The sequence below is a fragment of the Pseudochaenichthys georgianus genome, chromosome 12, assembly GCF_902827115.2.
Source record: "Pseudochaenichthys georgianus chromosome 12, fPseGeo1.2, whole genome shotgun sequence".
Lineage (NCBI taxonomy): Eukaryota > Metazoa > Chordata > Actinopteri > Perciformes > Channichthyidae > Pseudochaenichthys > Pseudochaenichthys georgianus.
Window position 1 is genome coordinate 5,259,177 of NC_047514.1, and position 17,285 is coordinate 5,276,461.

Below are 17,285 nucleotides of genomic sequence, written 5' to 3' on the forward strand. Positions count from 1 at the left end.
CAGGGTTTCATTTCTGAAATAAAACCCTGAATGAACAAGTGAGCAGTGAACATCAATAAACATGAAAAGGAGGGTAAAACATAACTAAGTAAAACATAAAACATCAATGAGGAAAAGTCAGTGCCAAACAATTAAAATGTAAACTTTAGAGTAGACTTGAAGTGTAATAAAAGACTTTAGCATAACTGAAGGGAAAAACATAAAATGCCACAGCGTCAGTTATGTCTTTCCACCGTTTGCTAGTCTTTTCATAAGGAGCCCCTTTATGAAATGCCTGCCCTATGGTTGCTCGCTGCAAAGAAAGGGGACTTTGGGACTTTGGGAGCGTGTCAAACAACTCGGACTGAACGAAAGCAGAGGTGCGCTGACATTGTGAAATCGATCGGGCTTGATATATGGTGAAATTAAAATCAGTAGGTGAGGCTGGGGGAGCGGGAGGGCAAGAGGCTCTCCGTCCGCTGTCATAGCCCCCTGCGCCGCGCACGGAGAGCCTCTTCCCCTCCCGCTATTTATTATTTTTTTTTTTATCACGATAGGACGATATCTCTGAAAAAGCATATCGTGGAGACCTAATATCGTCACGACGATATATATCGTCATATCACCCACCCCTAGGCTGACAGGTCGCAGGTCGTCCCGCGAGAAACCGCAGGCCAGGAACTCCTCCAGCGACCAAAGGTCCGACTGCGCGCCAGTGTCCGCGACGGCGGATATCCGAGCTCCGTCGGCCGAGCCCCGGTTGCCGGTGCCATCCCTCAGCCCGACTGGCATGTCCATCGAGATGGTGATTAATGCTCGGGGGTGGTCTCTCAGCCTGGCCCGTCTCCATTCACCCTTGGAGAAGATGTGGTGCTCGAGTCTGATAGGTGCTTGTCTGTTGACACATCCGTGCGGCGGGCCCCAGCTTGCACCGATGAGACCTGGGAGACCGGCTCCGACCCCATGGCGGCCTGTTGACTGTCGGACGACGGCTGTTGACGCCTCTGTCGTCGGCGGGCCCTATAGCAGCCGATACACACCTGGTGAGGCTTAGGATTCCACCCGCGAGGCCCCTCCGTGAAGACGTTAAAGACGCTCTTACATTCCGGGCACGAGGCACATTTAGCCCCGTCCGCAGGGCTTGGGGCGGGGCTCGTCTGTGGAGTCGTCTTCAGGTGCCGGAATGACGACATGGCTGATAGGGAGGACGACGGGAGAGCGTTACGGGACGTTCTGAAAGCCAAGACTTTGTTTATTTAAAAAATAAATAAAACATCCGAAATAAAAAATAAAAAAATTGAATTTTTTTTTTTTTATTTGCTCATGATAGGCCCCCAATATCCGTAGGTCCCTGGGCTTCAGCCCAGGTCAGCCCGTGCATTAAGGCGGCCCTGCTTGTAAGGTTAACAAGGGCCCTGCCCTGGCCTCGTATAGCATGTGGATACAACTGTCTTACTGGCAGAGGCGGAATAGGGTTCGAATCCAATTTACTCGTATCGTCCCCTCTGAACGACACTTTCAAAACAATCTTAAAACAATAAAAACGTTTTGCATAGAATAATACATTTGTAACACTGGTAAATAAAGGATAGGTATGTGAAGCATGTGGCACTTTCAAGGTATTTGCTTTGACAATGTTGCGTATCTCTTATGTCAGAATTTTGAATCCTTTCAGTTGTACCGTATAATCCAAAAACATAATAGAAGACAAAACCACTAGAAATACTTTCTTTTTTATTTCGATTTAACTGAAAAAAATAATACAGACTTATCAACTCTATCAGGAAATGACTGTCTTTTGTTACATGTAGTCCAGAATTTCTGTCTCCATTTCGTTTTCGCTGCCCTCCGACGGCAGAAACTCATCGTCCTCATCCTCATCTTCGTCATCCTTGTTGTCGTTCTCTTCCTCTGAATCAGAGCCTCTCCCCGGGGATATTGCAAGGCCTTTGCGTCTGCGTCTCTTGGGGAGTTCTGGCATTGCTGAAGGGAGAGAAATTAAATCAGAACCAATTCTCCAAGGGTTTTCTGTCCATATTTCAACAAACATTAGGATGTACTTCCTCAATGGTTAGTATCCAGGTATAAAGCAGCATTTTTAATTAGCTTAGTCTTAGCTACCGAAGCCTTATTAGCTTTTTATGCTTCTAGTATTTTTCGTCTCGTAAATGTAACCTTAACAATGTTTGTCCTAGTTGTCCATGAAGACATAAGAGTAAGAGCATCCATTCTTTGTGATGGATGTTTTCCTTACGTGGTTTACTGGCTCGGATGAGCTTCTTGATCATGGCTGAGATCATGTCCCGCAGTTTGTCCGTAGTGCCGAGGACACACCAGCCGTCCCGCTCGTCACAGGGCAGATCCTCATCGGCAATCTGAGCGATCACCTTTTTGATACTGGAGACACAAAAAGCTGAATCACAGACACACACTGGTGCAAATACACATTTTCTTAAGCACTGTTAGTACAATTTAGAGGTGCTTGTTCTTTTCTCTTACCTGTAGTGTGTTATATAGGTTTTTGTGCATTTAAATGGTCTACATAGGCTAAAATCCCAAAGTCCCTCCAGAGGGGGTTTCTCTCCCACACACTGTCCCCTGATATGAGTTTCAGAGCCCATATTATTTAGTGAAGTGAACACTAGAAAGAAGAATACACCCTCAGCAATTTAACGTACCTTTCCACATCCAGATCACAGAGCTGGTAGAACATCTGTCTGTGTGGAGGCAGCATGCCCTCTTTGAAAATGTAGGATGACTCCTGTGAGGATTAAACACAAAAAAACGTTGTCTAAGGAAAGTTTTCCATCACTTTACTCTTCTATTTAGACTCAAACAAGTAAAGCAACCCTTGTTATCTTCTAACATGAATCAACATTTAGCTTAATAAAATCTCAAGATAGGAAGATATTGGATAGATAATGACAAAATGTAAGATATAACGACAAATCAGTTCCGCCGAAAAATAGTATAAAACTAGCATGTTAGCACCATGCTTGTCCTATCACTCCAGTTACTGAGCTTCAGTAGAGGAATAACTCATCTGACTTTTTACTTGAGTAAAAGTAGAAATACAAAACTGTGAAAGTACTGCTAAGTATAAAAAGTCAAAGTACAAACGTTTTGGCATTAAAATATACTTAATGTACCAAAAGTAAAAGAACTTATTCTGCAAATTAGCCCATTTATGACGTATGCATGTGTTCATAACAGCTTGTAATAGTGGAGCTTATTTGAATTACCTAACAATCTTAACCTATAATAATAAAATATGGTTTGTTTGATAGTTTATCTATATTTTGAACAGTACTTGGGTAAATGTACTTCATTACATTACACTACAGCTGAACTCTCACTGACCTTCAGCTGGTAGGAAATTGGGGTTGGATCTCGAGTGGAGCCCAGACCCTCCTGCGCGGGAAGCTCCATCACACTCGCAGCCTGAGGACCTGGGTGAAAAACACGATTTTTCCAGAACATTATCAGTGAACATTGGAAAAAGCAGCGAGAGGATGGAGATTGTTTTACAGATTCTCAGACAGGACGTTTCAAATCGATGCTGGAACTTTTATAAAGCCATATGCTTTTTCAGAAAGAACCAGAAACCACGTCTGAACTTTACATATCTCCTTTATATAGTTTGTCTACATCCACTCACCTGCTTTGTTCATTGTGATGGACAGGTTGTAGTTCAGAGCGCTCCTCTTGGCTTTCACTGGCATGTCAGATAATGAATACCCTGAAGGTGTAAAGAAAATAAACAGGGCCAGATGGAAATTTTTCTTAATCTTTGATGTTAAAAATGGAAAAAACATGATAACGGTGAACTGGAAAATAACCTTCTGGTAGATAACGATGAGTTCCTCTAAGGGCCTACAATCAAATGTAGGTCAATGATGCTTGTGAGTGTTGGCAGCTCATCCCTTAAAACAGAAGCCTCAGATTGATTATAATAAGGAGAAATAGGAAGGGTGTATTTCAAGTTTTCTATGTAAATAAGTCATTGGGCTTTTTTCTTATCAACTAAGATATGTTAGAAATTGTTTCCAACTTTAATTGACTGATTTTATGTGAAAATTGGTCTTATTAACACATGAATACTACTGTGTAATATATGTTTACATTTAAGAAGTACAACATAAGACAAGCACAAGTTTCAATTGTGGGCCATATTCCATTATACTTTTTTAATTTGCTGAGGGCCGATTTAAAATGGTCCGCGGGCCGCATTTGGCTCCCGGGTTGTAGTTTGGACACCCCTACTCTAGTTCTTACCATGCTTGGTGCTACAGCGGATCCTGAAGTCCAGTAGCTGGTATTTCTTGGACTCTTTGGTCTTCCGGGGGTCATAGCCCAGCCTCACCCACAGACTCCTCCACGGCCCTGTCACCTGTAAGAGCAAATCTGATGTTTCACTTTCTTGTGGGTAGGAAAAAAATCTTCCTCTTCAATTTAGTTGAATCATTGCTTTGGTAAGTTAACATTGTACTTCCTTACTTTCTTTACAAAACACTGCCTCTATGAAGCTCATAGTATTTGTTGACCCAAAGGATTTTTTTCTTGGAATCCTCAAAGGGACTCTACTACAAAGGATCTATTTTTGGCTGGAAATCTATTTCTAGAGATGTATTTTCTATTATATGACATTTTAGTTCTTCTTGTACAAAGCAACGACTCCCTGAGGCTCAATTCTCCTCTGAATAACATCATGGAATATGCACCTAATGGCATTTTCCGACCCCCCCCCCCCCCCCCAACTGTTTACCCTCAGCTCACCATGTAGTAGGCGAAGACGGGCAGCAGCAGTTTCAGTTTATCAGGGTGGATGTTGATATTGGCCTTGACCGCGTTCCGGGACCAGATGGGCCGGCTCTCAAACATCTAAGGACAAAAAAGTTTGGCTTGAGATTAGATACAAATTTGACCTGTGTGATGTTACATAAAATCATGTTTAGTAATAATAATAATTCCTTACATTTATTATAGCGCTTTTTCAATGACTCAAAGCGCTTTTACATATACACACATTACACATATATCATACATGCAATGGTCAGAAACTGTGGACAATACCCACAGGAGCAAGTTCAGGTGAAGTGTCTTGCCCAAGGACACACCGGCTTTACAGACGCAGCAGCGGCGGGTTTCACCCCTTGATCTGATGATCATTGCACAGCACACTGCGCCACATCGTCCATCTTCACGCCTCGAAGTCATCGAGGCGCTTTTACAAGTATACATTGGTATTATACATGTACTGTGGACAATACCCACAGGAGCAAATCCGGGTGAAGTGTCTTGCCCAAGGACACAACGGCCTGACGCAGTGGCGGCAGGAGCGGGTTTCGAACTGGAGTTCCCCAGCACCCCCCTTGATCTGATGATCGGATGCACAGACCACTGCGCCACCCGTCCACGACGGCAGCTAGTTCTTGAGTCAAAACAGTTGTTTATGATAGTCAATGGTGAAGAGAGTGAACATGCTTGCAAACATGGATGTTGAAAATGCAGGTTTAAAAATCTACAAATGAAAAATCCAGCCTTGCAATTGGTATATGAGGAAGGGGATGAATTGAAGGTGTATGCACAGAGATAGACAATGTGTTTTGGTGAATAATACCAAAAGTATTTTAAATATATTTTACTGTTAAAGGTGGGGTAGGTAAGTTTCAGAAACCGGCTCGAGATACACTTTTTGTTATATTCCATGGAATGCTCTTAACATCCCGATAGCAATGAATATCTTAAGTGCTTTGACAAAAAATCCATAAAAAAATGTCATCTGTAGAAGCCGTAATACTGTGAAAAGTACAACCAATCCGTTTAGCCGGAAACGGATTGGATGGCCTACCTGCCTGTCAGCCTTCCATCGGGGCACAAACTTATCTCGTGCCCTCATTGGTCATGTGTGCGTTCGTGTGTGTTGGAGGAGGGGCTCTGTAAGGAAGTGGCAGATTTTCTCCGGTTGTGTATTTTCAAATTCTAGCGATCTCGAGCCGGTTTCTCAAACTTACCTACCCCACCTTTAAGAGAACAGGGAAGGAAATATAAGGGCTGCAACTAATGACTGCCCACTGTATTGTTAAACACATTTATTTTCAATAAAATCGCAGAGAATATTGAAAGAAGAACATCACCATATTATTATATTAACATTATGTTATTAAATATCAAATGTCAGTAAGTGGGTTTTTTGGAGCCATCGTCCACAACCAAGATATCTATAGTAAATTGATATAAAACAGAGAAAGGAAGCAAACACTCACGATTGGTAACCATAAAACAATAATCTTCAGCAACAGAACAACATGATTAAGAACTGTCAGACTAAGAACTCTTGCTGTAAATTAATTAATTTTAAAATGAACATTTCGCAGTTTTTAGCCTTTTCAATTAAAGAGCCAGAATATTTTTTTGTCTAATAAGCCCTTATTCAACTTTTCAAGGGAAGCCTCCCTGGATACTGGCCTCTCCTGCTTTATTAAAATACTTAACCTAATTCAAACTTCATTATGTTTTTTCTTAATCATTTTTCATTATCAGGGGTGCAAACTTGTCACCTTTCGGCGAAATTCGCCGTTTTGAATCCAAAATAGGTTGCGTGTGTGATTCATTTAGATCTGCAATACAAATGTTTTTGGGGTATGAGGGGGATCTGAGACCCGGAGTAATCTGCGGCCGCGATGATGGTCTAGCTTCAGCAGCTACATTACCTACGGGTGCGTTCGTTAATATTAACTGTGTGGTCGGGAGTCACTGTGGCACAGACTGCACCGCTGGTGAGCAGCTGTTAGAACGGGCCGTTCAGGTGTTCAGAAACTAAAGTCTGATTTAACACTTGATTATATTTCACATCATTCTTCCACATCTGTAAAGTAGCCAAAGGTATTACATAAATGTAGTGGAGTAAAAGTACACCATTTACCTCTGAACTGTAGTGGAGAAGAAGAACAAAGTAGCAAAACATTGAAATACTTAAATAAAGTACAAGTATCTCAAAATTGTACCCACGTATAGTACTTGTTGAGTTTATGAACTTAACACCAGTGGCTATACAGATAGAAAGACTAAGCCTTGCACAGAGGCATACAAATACATTTTCAAAATGCTCAACAGTGCTGCCAAAATTATAAACTGACTGCTACACAATTAAAATAAATGCTTTTATATATTTCTATTAGATGTGACTCTTTGGCGTTTCTGTTATTATGAACACTGCTGCTTTAGTTGTTCTGACTGCTAACATCCTGTTATTCCTCATTTTAAAGCCGATATTCCGTGGGGTCGGGGGGCTCGGATCCTTGTCACCTTTTTCATACCTGATGAGTTTGCATCCCTGATTATACTAGCAAGTCTCAATTAGAGTATGTTTTCTGATTTCATTAAGCAGTAACCATGACTGCAGCAGCACACATACCTGTCTCAAATGTTCCTCGGCCTGCTTGTCGCTTTCCTTCACGCAGACTCGCTTCCAGTTGAGTTTCGCCGCCTCGAGGCACTCGCCAGGGACAGTTGGGTCATTGAAGCTGAAAAAGATGGCGTTGTGGGGCCGACGAGCTCGATTCAAACCGATGAAGTTGCTCTTGTTCAAGGGCTGGCTGTGAACAGAAAGGAGAAGAAAAAGTGTGAACGTTTTCCAGATACGCTGCATTAGCACAGTGACATTGAAAATTAATTAATTAATGTTTTTCCCTTACGCTATATTTTGATTGACGTCAGGCCGGAAATAATAATCCACCGGGGTGTCGAGGCGGGAAAAGCTGGCCGGGGGAATAAACAGGGGAATGGGCTTCTCAAAGAAATCTTGATTCTCGGGTTTGCGCAGGATGATTTTATCGTACAAAGAAGTGTCTTTTCCACCTTCTGAATCAACAGCAAGGCACTGGAAGTCTGCCATCCCTGCACAACAACAAATGTAATCAATATATGTGAAGAAAAAGTCAAAGAAAATATCTCACATTAGTGAAAGGGGAAAACACTTCTCTACACAATAAGGAGGTTAAATTAAACCTTGGAATTTGTATGTTGTTGCAATGACTCCCAGGATATCCATGTGGATCTCAACGTCTTTGGGGTCCTTCTTTCGCACCCGACGCCGCACTCTGAGCACCAGGTTGCTCGATGGGTAGCGGTTTCCACACAGGGAGTGACAGAAAGGATCCTGAGGTCGGAAACGCAGCTCAAGACGCCTGTTGGGATGAGCAAAGGTCTGTGGGATTCACAGGAAATGCAGACAGGTATCAGAATAGTGCAGTTTAGAAATTAAGTGTCTAAAGACTTGTGCATTTATTTTCAAATTGCCAGAGAATGTATTTAGAGGTATATGAACATTTTAATGAAAATGGATTGTTCAATTTTATTTTGAGACTTGAATGATGCATCTAAATATAAAAAATGCAGTTACAATATGTATAGTGTCCATTGTTAATATTCATGTTCAAATTAGATTCAAAATGTTTATGTTGTCCAACAATAAGAAGCCATGCTTTTCTAAAGTTAATGTCAAATGGCTTTTCCATCTTTATTTCTTCATTATAACATATCATGTCCATGCTTGAAATGTTTATGAAATTATTCTTGAATTTAAATTGAATTTGCTCACCCAATAATACAAATTGTATTTTAAGCTAGTCCAACATGTTTTGAAATGTAGCATTTTGACTAACAAGAAAGCCATGAAGTTTTATATCAGAATACTCCATCATGACATTCCATCATATAAGGTATACAACACCAATGACTATATTATATCATGTTTGCACAGCAGGGCTATTCAATTGGCGGCCCACGGGCCAAATCCGGCCCCGGGGTGATATCTACTGGCCCTTTGAGTATAATGTTAAAAAGTAATATACTTTTTTTGTATTCCAGAGAGGGTGTTAAATTGAGAGATAGAGGGGAAGACATTGCCTAAAAACTTCGGCGGGCTTGGGTTTCGAACACACCTACTAGTTACTGTAGTGACTAACTGATGGTTAAAGTAGCTTCTCATGTAGGCCTACTGAGTTCTGAACTTGCCATTTAGATCTATAAAGGCCTTGGGGCTATGTTGTTTGTTTGATTTAATTAAAGACAATATATGCACTCCACTATGCTGTTGTAGTATTTACTGTATCTGAAGCTCTTAATATGATTGCTCATATTTCAAGCCATCTTTTTCCCGGCCCCTTGCTTTGGATTTTTTCATCAACCCCATTCCAAACTAATTGAATAGCCCTGGCATACAGCATACTGTTAACATTAGGATGATATTTTAACATACGTCATAAGTGAGGGCATTTGCATACAGTCTAAAATGGATGGCATAATAGTGAACTGTGACGGCTTGTAGGACTGTTTAAAGTCACCCCATTTACACTTGTAGGACGTAAGAGCAACATCAGTGTGTCCCAGTCATGGTCTGCTTACTTTGGACACGGCTCTTTCCCCCCCGAGAGTCTCCAGCATCCTGTCCACGCTGCTGACCACCGCCGGGTACTCCACACACACCAGCCTCTGGTCCTGCAGCTCCACGCTGGACGAGCTGCCGGGGACAGCCTCCTCAGCCTGCGGGGACAGAGTGAGCTCCTTCAAGATGAAGTCCAGCTTCAGCTCCTTGTTCTCCGACATGCTGGATGATTGAGTTGGGATATCCATGCAGACACATTAACAAACATGTAGTTAAACCATAAACTAGAAGTAAGAACGCGCGCTCAATTAATTACAGCAGTGTGTGAGTGTGTGTGTGTGTCCATGTTCAAAATAACACCGTGCGGAAACAAAGTTCAGCTAACATTGGTTCCGCAGGCGTACGTCCCCTATCGTAGATTGGGTTTCTCTGTTTAATAAATTCAGGGAATTTACCACTCATTTGAATATGTATATAATAAAAATAAAAATAAAGTGATGTCAACATTTATCTAGATTTGTTTTGTATTCGACCATTAAATGTGGCCATTACCGATACTATAATTTATCCATAAACTGTACGTAAACAATTTGGAAACATATCGTTAAACACAACAGATATGTATTTAAATGCTGAGATTCAACTCACATACCAAAAAGACATGTAGAATCATATAGCCTATGATTTAATTACATTTTGTAGTTTTTTGACTTGATATATATTATTAATTTGATATTGTTAAATAATGTTTTTAAATTATGCAAAAACATTATCACATGTGTACGTCACCCGGCCTATACTCGCACCTTTTTGTAATCAAATAAGTAAAAACTTATTTTAAAAACCTGTAACAATTAACTCAATGCGTACATTTGGCCACGAGATGGCGCTGTAAAACCAAAGAAAATATATGATGGAGAAAACCCTCAGGCAGTGAGAATACCATGATGCCTCCATCAAAATTAAACAACTCAAGTAAATGAATTACTGTTCTTGAATACTCTGTGTCCACTTGAATGATCGGTCTTCTTACTATTATTTTATATTGAAGATCAAATACAGCCATTTTATTTAATCTTTGTATTATCAGAAAGAGACACTCTTTTGTAACCTTTGTAAAGAGGTCCCTCCCAGAAACTGTCAGCAGACTTTCATCCCCTCAGAGAAGAGGACTTTGAAGAAAAACAGTTTTGTTTACCAAGTGATATAAGATGTTGTTCTAAAGGTGACTTTAATGTGAGGTGACACTGTGTTTACTTAGATTCTAGTTTGTCTTCTTCTATTGTGCCTTTAAGGGAGTACAACGCTTAACATTGTTTTCTTAACCAACTTATATTTGTTTTTTAATGTTTTTCTCTTCGTGTTCTTGAGTGGGCCATTTTGGTAATGACTGCTGGAATGGTGCATTCATGTGCAGTTGTAGGGATTGGGAAAATAACTTCCCTTATTGAAGGCCAGCTAATGTGATGTTGTTTTTGGTGCTGGAACTATCGAGTTATCAGCATGTACGTTAAGACAGGCCTGGAACATGTTTCACATTAGCTTAAAGATGTAAAGCAGTGACTATGTCCTCCAAAAAATACAAAGTTATCAAATTCACATTATGTTTTTCCAACATGCTGCTGCTTGTAAATAAAATATGGCAGATTTGGAGTTCCATTGAAAAGTTATTTATTTTTGATTGTTTGTGAAAATGCTAACTGTTTCCCTTTGCATCAATTACTAACCCGAAGAAGAAATGCCTCCACGATGAAAAACGTAATAAAGTCTTGGAAATGGAAATGGAAGTCAATTAAGGTGTTATTTAACAATTGTTAAACAGTACTCACACCAATATAAAACTGCTTACATAAAAATGAATTGTGAATATTTAAGTTTAGCATAAATGCTACATGAGTTGTGGGATAGTTAAAGAAGTTTGAACTTTTTCGTTTTTTAAAACATAGCCCAAACTTAGTTAAATTCATTATAATTTTAAATGTTTTGGGAAATCATTTTATTCAACATAGAGGCATCATGCCTCAGGCATGCCAGCAATACAAAGTGTTTATTTAAATATGAGTCACCCATCTGATTCTGTGTAAGATTATTTTTTGGACTGCTCACATTTGCACAGGTGTAATCAATAATATTAACGATGGCTCTCTGATTGACCTACATGGCTCACTGTGATAGTTGAGCCATCGTTAGCGTTATCAGTGACACCTGTGCTTGCTCTGCTACGACAAGGTAAAAATACCTGCAGTGAAAAGGGCTCATGGCCTTAGATTAGCTAGAAAACTTCAACAACACTGGACAAGAACCAATGATGGCTGAAATTTTTGGCAGTTCCCCTCCATCTTTGATAGAAACAGGTTTGCTCTGAAATATAAACTAGAAGACTCCCTTCATTGGTTTTCTTGGTTAAGTCTTCCAATTCTGACGAAAACACTGTTAACTATGATTGCTTTGTTGATTTGTTTATCTGTTTCTCAGCAGGACCAGGAAAAACTACCGAACCCATTTTCATGTAACTTGAAAGATGGGTGTAGCATGGGCCAATGAAGAACCCATAAAATGTTGAAGCATGTCCGAACTAATTTGAATCAACTTATTGAGCACTATCAGAGCTTCAATAAAAACATAAATGGTGACGTCCAGCCTGGCTTATCACACTGTGAAGCTCAGTGTTCGGTGGTATGGATATACGGAGGAGGGGACAAAAGACTGACAATCTGTTGTGTTCTGTGGTAAGGATTTAAACTTTTTTTTCTGTCTCTTCTCTAGGGGGCCCTCGTCCATCGAACAGTGTTCCAGCTCTGGGTGCTATCTCAGTCAAAGGCCTGCACACAGCAGGCCTGTTCCAGCCGTTACAGTGTGGGGAGGCCATGATAAGGTTATCAGACGGTTACTCTGAAAGAGCCTGCTGCCTTCAGATTTCCCCCTTCTGACACTCACTCAGCGTTTCCCCTCTCCTGTCATCCCTTCTCTCAGCTTCCGGACATCCAACGTTTCTGACTTGGGTTTGCTGCTGGCTGTATGTTAGTCTGAAAGTCTTTCTGTATGCATAACAATATTTGAGTATGTGGTGTATACATTAAGCAACACCTAGTGCCTTGTCATCTTCTGTATGCAAAATCCAAGATTATTATAGTTCATTGCTTGTGCTGCACTCTTGCAAGTCATCTGTAGTTTTCATTGTTTATATATGAGCACACCTTTCATGCTACCAATGCTGTTTTTTTAGATGCTACTCTTAAATTGCCAATGTCTAATTTTGATCCATTTAACTGGTCAAAAAATATTCTACACCATGATAATTAAAGAGGCCTGGAAATGAAAAGATCAACATATTAACTAGCTTAAATATTATTTGTCCCCTTTTATCCTGCCATGAACCTTCAGATTTAACCATTGTGGACGTTATCCCTAGGTTTGGAAACACTGCATGGTATGATGCTTCGTGTAAACCTTCCCCATGAAATGTGTTGCTAAAATCAAAGATTTTCTTTTCAGATTCATATTCATTACAAATCAGTATCAAGTGGTCAAATTTGTTTGGCATGGTTTGCCGTTATGAAACACTTCTGGCAGTGGCAGGGAAACATAGGGCAGAGTTAGGTGTATGGTTCCTGTACACATGGCTTCCATCCAAGCCAGTATCAGCACTCACCACAGCTGACATATTTTAAAGGCGTAACGATTGATTTATCTTTTGCAGGAAATGCAAATGCATTTTGTGAGGCATACATTTAAATGGAGCCTGTTTAATAAAGAGTCTGAAGTTCATCAAACATCAACATTTACAAACTGATCACATTTTTAAACGGTTTTCGAGACCTGTAACCACATCAAGGGATGTTCATGAGCATTTTCTAAATTGGCATGTTCTTTTTTTCTATTTCCTGTATTTTAGTGTTTGGTCTCTTCTGCTAATGATAACCGGCGCTAACTTAAAGTCACCATTTTGAATTGCCTACTTGTGAAATAGATAATTAAATCCCAGGAACCACAGAAAACCTTTTTTCCCGTCACTCTTACTTCTCTTTGTAGGAGTGGCCTTCGGTGCGTCATCGCTGCACTTATCAATGGGAGGCCAGGACGTTCAGCCTGGACCACAACACAGTGCCACTGGCAATCAAATAGTATCTCTCCCACACACACACACAGGATGTGATCATACTGCATCTTCCTGTGTTCAGTCACACGGAGGAAATCTGCTGACAGTTTCTTTTTCTATTTGGATTCTGTCAGCGTGATGGATCACTGGCATGTCATTCAACACTATGTTTAAAAAGACAAGGAATAGCTTAGTTGTGTATAAGGACTTAAGGGCCAACTTTTACATAGATCTTATTAATAAACTGTATTTTATGGATCAAACACAAAATATCTAATATTTTTTCTATGGGTTAACATATGAACAACAAGTCCTTACACTCTTTACTCAATATTTTGATGTGTCATATTTTGGAAATATCTTTCAAATGTGTGATTTTGTTTACTTAATACTATTGTTTTTTGGTTGTGTGTGTGTATCTGTCCGTTCGTCCAGAGCTAATCTCGTATACTTCTGGATCTATCAGTCTAATATTTCGGTGTACATGTATGACTTTATGCTCTCATGGGTGTGGTTATTCACACTTTTTGAAAAACCTATGTCATACCAGAATTGACTGCTTACCCCTCGCTCCTCTTAACCGTTAGGTAAGGGGAGCGAGTCCTTCCCATTACTTCAGTAGCAAAAAGTATAAGTGGCAATTGATCGGCTAAAAACATGCCTAACCTACCAGTTTGGCCTTTTTCGTGGCTTGAAACTGTCATCCATAGATCATTGTAGTTTTTTCTTGAACCAGTGAAACTGCAAATTAATTCCATACAGATAAGTTATGACGAAAATCCCAGTTTATGTAATATTGAAGCACTTTTGACGGTACGGGAGGCATTTGAGTGGGATACAACTCTTCATTGTTACGAAGGGAGACACTTGGCTGAGATATTATTACATCTAATATTTATATTCTTTATAAAAGGTACAATCAGTTTTGAAATGCATCATTTGTGTCACAGGTGAGAGCTCTATAAACAGCAGCTATAGGTAGTCTGGTCCTGTTTTTAGAAAATATAATAAGTAACACCGCTTATACAGATTTGTAAGCCTACATAATTGTAGCTTTACCTTTCCTGGCCACCGTACACATCCCTGTGCTGCTGTAACACCTGAATAATTCGATGTCTTTTATTTCAAAATAAAAGACCAACACATTTAAACTTTTAAAGCGTCTCGTACTGGATAAAGTTACCTTTAAAGTTGAATTCAGGGGTTTTGACTTATATTCCTAAATATGAATAGTCAAAGTAATGGTTCATTAGGTCCAACACTCATGAACCACTTGGTCTTAAATATTTTAAATTAACATTAAATTATCTTCTAAATTAACATTATTAAATAACCTGATTTTATGGAAAGCACTTAACATGCTGCACTGTCAAATTCACCATTAAAGTAGAGGAACAGTTTGTGTTAGTTGTAATACAACTTGTAAGTCAAACATCCTGAACTGCTTTTACAGCCAACACAGAATCAGATTAAATGTAGAAAAAGGAGGAACATATCTGGGACCTACAACTGTAAAAGTGATTGATTTAGGGGGGATGTGCTTTTCCAAACATAGCAGTTGATGTTGACTGTGTCCTCGATGCCTCAGGCTCTCCTGCCATCCTGCAGTGTTTCCACACCACAGTAGCAGCCAGGGTTCATTTGCATACTCATTTGCAAGACAAATTTTGAGCTGTGTGATCTATCTGTTCATCTGGTAAGTCCGTGAGATACAGAGGGACATAACTGCATTTGGAATGGGGTTTTGAGGCACAGTGCTGATGTTTGAGTCTTTATTTGTTCATTTGTTGGCGGTTGGATGGAACAGCGTTGGTTTTTAGTGCTAAGGCTCCGCTGTACTGGCAGCAACTTGAAGAAATGACTTATGTCACACTGCAAACATACTATAAATTCAATATATTGAATGCACCTTTTCATGCTGAGTACTGAATTTCAGAAACTTATGTTTTACTAGTGGTGCTCTGTGAGAGCTGAACAGTTAGAAAGAGTACATTTGCAAGTTTCCCGATACCGAACGGTTCACGGAACACATATGCAAATGAACGAAGGGTTAGATAACCAGATAAAAAGTTCCTGCACAGTCTTCATCAGCTTTTCTCTCAGACATCTCTGTTACAAAGCAAACATTCTCCACTTTAAGCTTTTCACAACCAAACAATTGTGTTACAGGTGACCTCTCCACACTATTTTCACTTTTTCCCGTTCCCCCCCAGGCTTGGCTCCTCCTTCAGGAACTTCATGTCCTGTTTGTTAGGTCCCACCATAGACTGTAGTGTATATATAAAGGGTCCCGTCCCCAAAATGCATCCCTTTACTGTTGGTTAAACCTGTGCAGTATTTTTGATTTGCTCCGCCTGCTCTCACCAGGATGTGGTGGTGGCAGCAGCAGTTGTAACTGTACAGGATCACAACGGACCCTGTTGCCGTGGTAATGGCAACACATTTTGCATAAAGGCCTCAGATTTGTTTGCCAGACCGTAAGCCCTTACTCGTCCTCCCTGATTTCTGCAGCAGTGACTCCCCTCGGCACAACACGGGGGAAATCATGATCCCAGGTTTTAATTGTATGTCTTTTTTAAAGATCCCATAGTGGTGCAGGAAGAAGTCCAGAAACCTAGAAAGTAGTTTGCATTTCACCACTACTGGTCCCCTTTCTTTAGTTATATGCCTTAAAAAATATCTGTAGTCAACACAAACTTAAAGGTCCCCTATTATACCGTTTTTCATTACTTTATTATGGTCTCAGATATACACAAAATATGTCTCAAGTGTTTGGCCTCAAAATACCAAACAGATCATTGCAGCATCCCATAATCCCCTCTGTTTCAGCCCTGTTTCAAAAGTGCTGATTCTCTGTCTTTTACTTTAGATGAAAATAAGGTGCCACTCCCAACGCCCCTCTGTGCCCCTTTCACACCAACGCGGTTCCAGGGCCAGCTCGGAGCTGGAGCTTGAAAAGGACCGGTTTTTCCTGTTCACACCGCAGCGGAGCCGACTCTAAGCTCCGGAATCCGGTTTGTTTCAAGCACCAAAAAGTTGTCGGTCTAGAAAGCAAGCACCGCATACGTCACGCTTAGCCTACGTCGGAAGATCTTGGCTGTGTCCAAATAACACGTGACATCCGCCTTTCCGCCAGCCTCAACATGATCTGTGGAAATAACATTGAGAATCAGTTTTAATGTTATACCATACCATAGTAATTAATGCTGCAAAGTTATTGCACTTGGCCCGAAGAATCTACGAAACAAATTATCTAAAGATATACTAACTATGGATGGCATTAATTTGGCCTCCAGTGAGACTGTAACCCCCAGTTTCCACTGGGTCCATCTGCGCCGCGGTTTTGGTCCGACCTCCTCTAGCGCCATAACCCACCGGACACGTCCCAGAGGCATTTCAGAAGCGTAGCGTCGTGCGTGCAGGCTCGCAGTTTTGTTATTGATCCTGGGTATTTGTACTTCTACAAGAAAGTAAGTAGGCTACGTAGTTAAATGTTTTATTTGTGTGTCTGTTTAAATTGTGTTTATTGTTGTTATACATTTCCTATTTTGTTGTGTTGTAGTCTACAGACACAGTTAATAATAATTGTAATAGTCCACTTCCATGATGAAAACCTCATCGTCCATTGTGCGTATCGTAGTGGAGGTGTTGTGATGAAGGAGGGGGGTCTGCTAAATTAGTATATGTGGGGGATGGGCCTGGCCCGGATGCTCACCTTTCCACTTCCTGCGAGGGGGGGCTGCCTGCCCGACTTTACGTTACGGCTGCGCCGCGGCAAAAATAGGATTCATCCTAATTTTAGAGAAGCGCTGCGCCGAG

The 17,285-nt window shown here is 40.6% G+C and overlaps 1 protein-coding gene across 2 annotated transcripts; it reads right to left on the reverse strand.

Moving 5' to 3' along the window:
- Positions 1-1,696: 1,696 nt before the first annotated feature.
- gtf3c5 (general transcription factor IIIC, polypeptide 5) lies at positions 1,697-9,743 on the reverse strand. Of its 2 annotated transcripts, none has more exons than XM_034095348.1 (11): positions 9,388-9,743; positions 7,990-8,188; positions 7,677-7,878; positions 7,397-7,577; positions 4,756-4,860; positions 4,255-4,369; positions 3,638-3,718; positions 3,340-3,428; positions 2,658-2,740; positions 2,234-2,376; positions 1,697-1,962 (listed from the first exon to the last, which is right to left on the reverse strand). In XM_034095348.1, the coding sequence occupies exons 1-11, from the start codon at positions 9,613-9,615 to the stop codon at positions 1,781-1,783; spliced, it is 1,608 nt and encodes a 535-aa protein (XP_033951239.1). In that variant the 5' UTR covers positions 9,616-9,743; the 3' UTR covers positions 1,697-1,780. The 2 variants fall into 2 exon arrangements, with proteins under 2 accessions (XP_033951239.1, XP_033951240.1); XM_034095349.1 differs by having other exon boundaries at positions 7,990-8,168; positions 9,388-9,461.
- Positions 9,744-17,285: the final 7,542 nt, after the last annotated feature.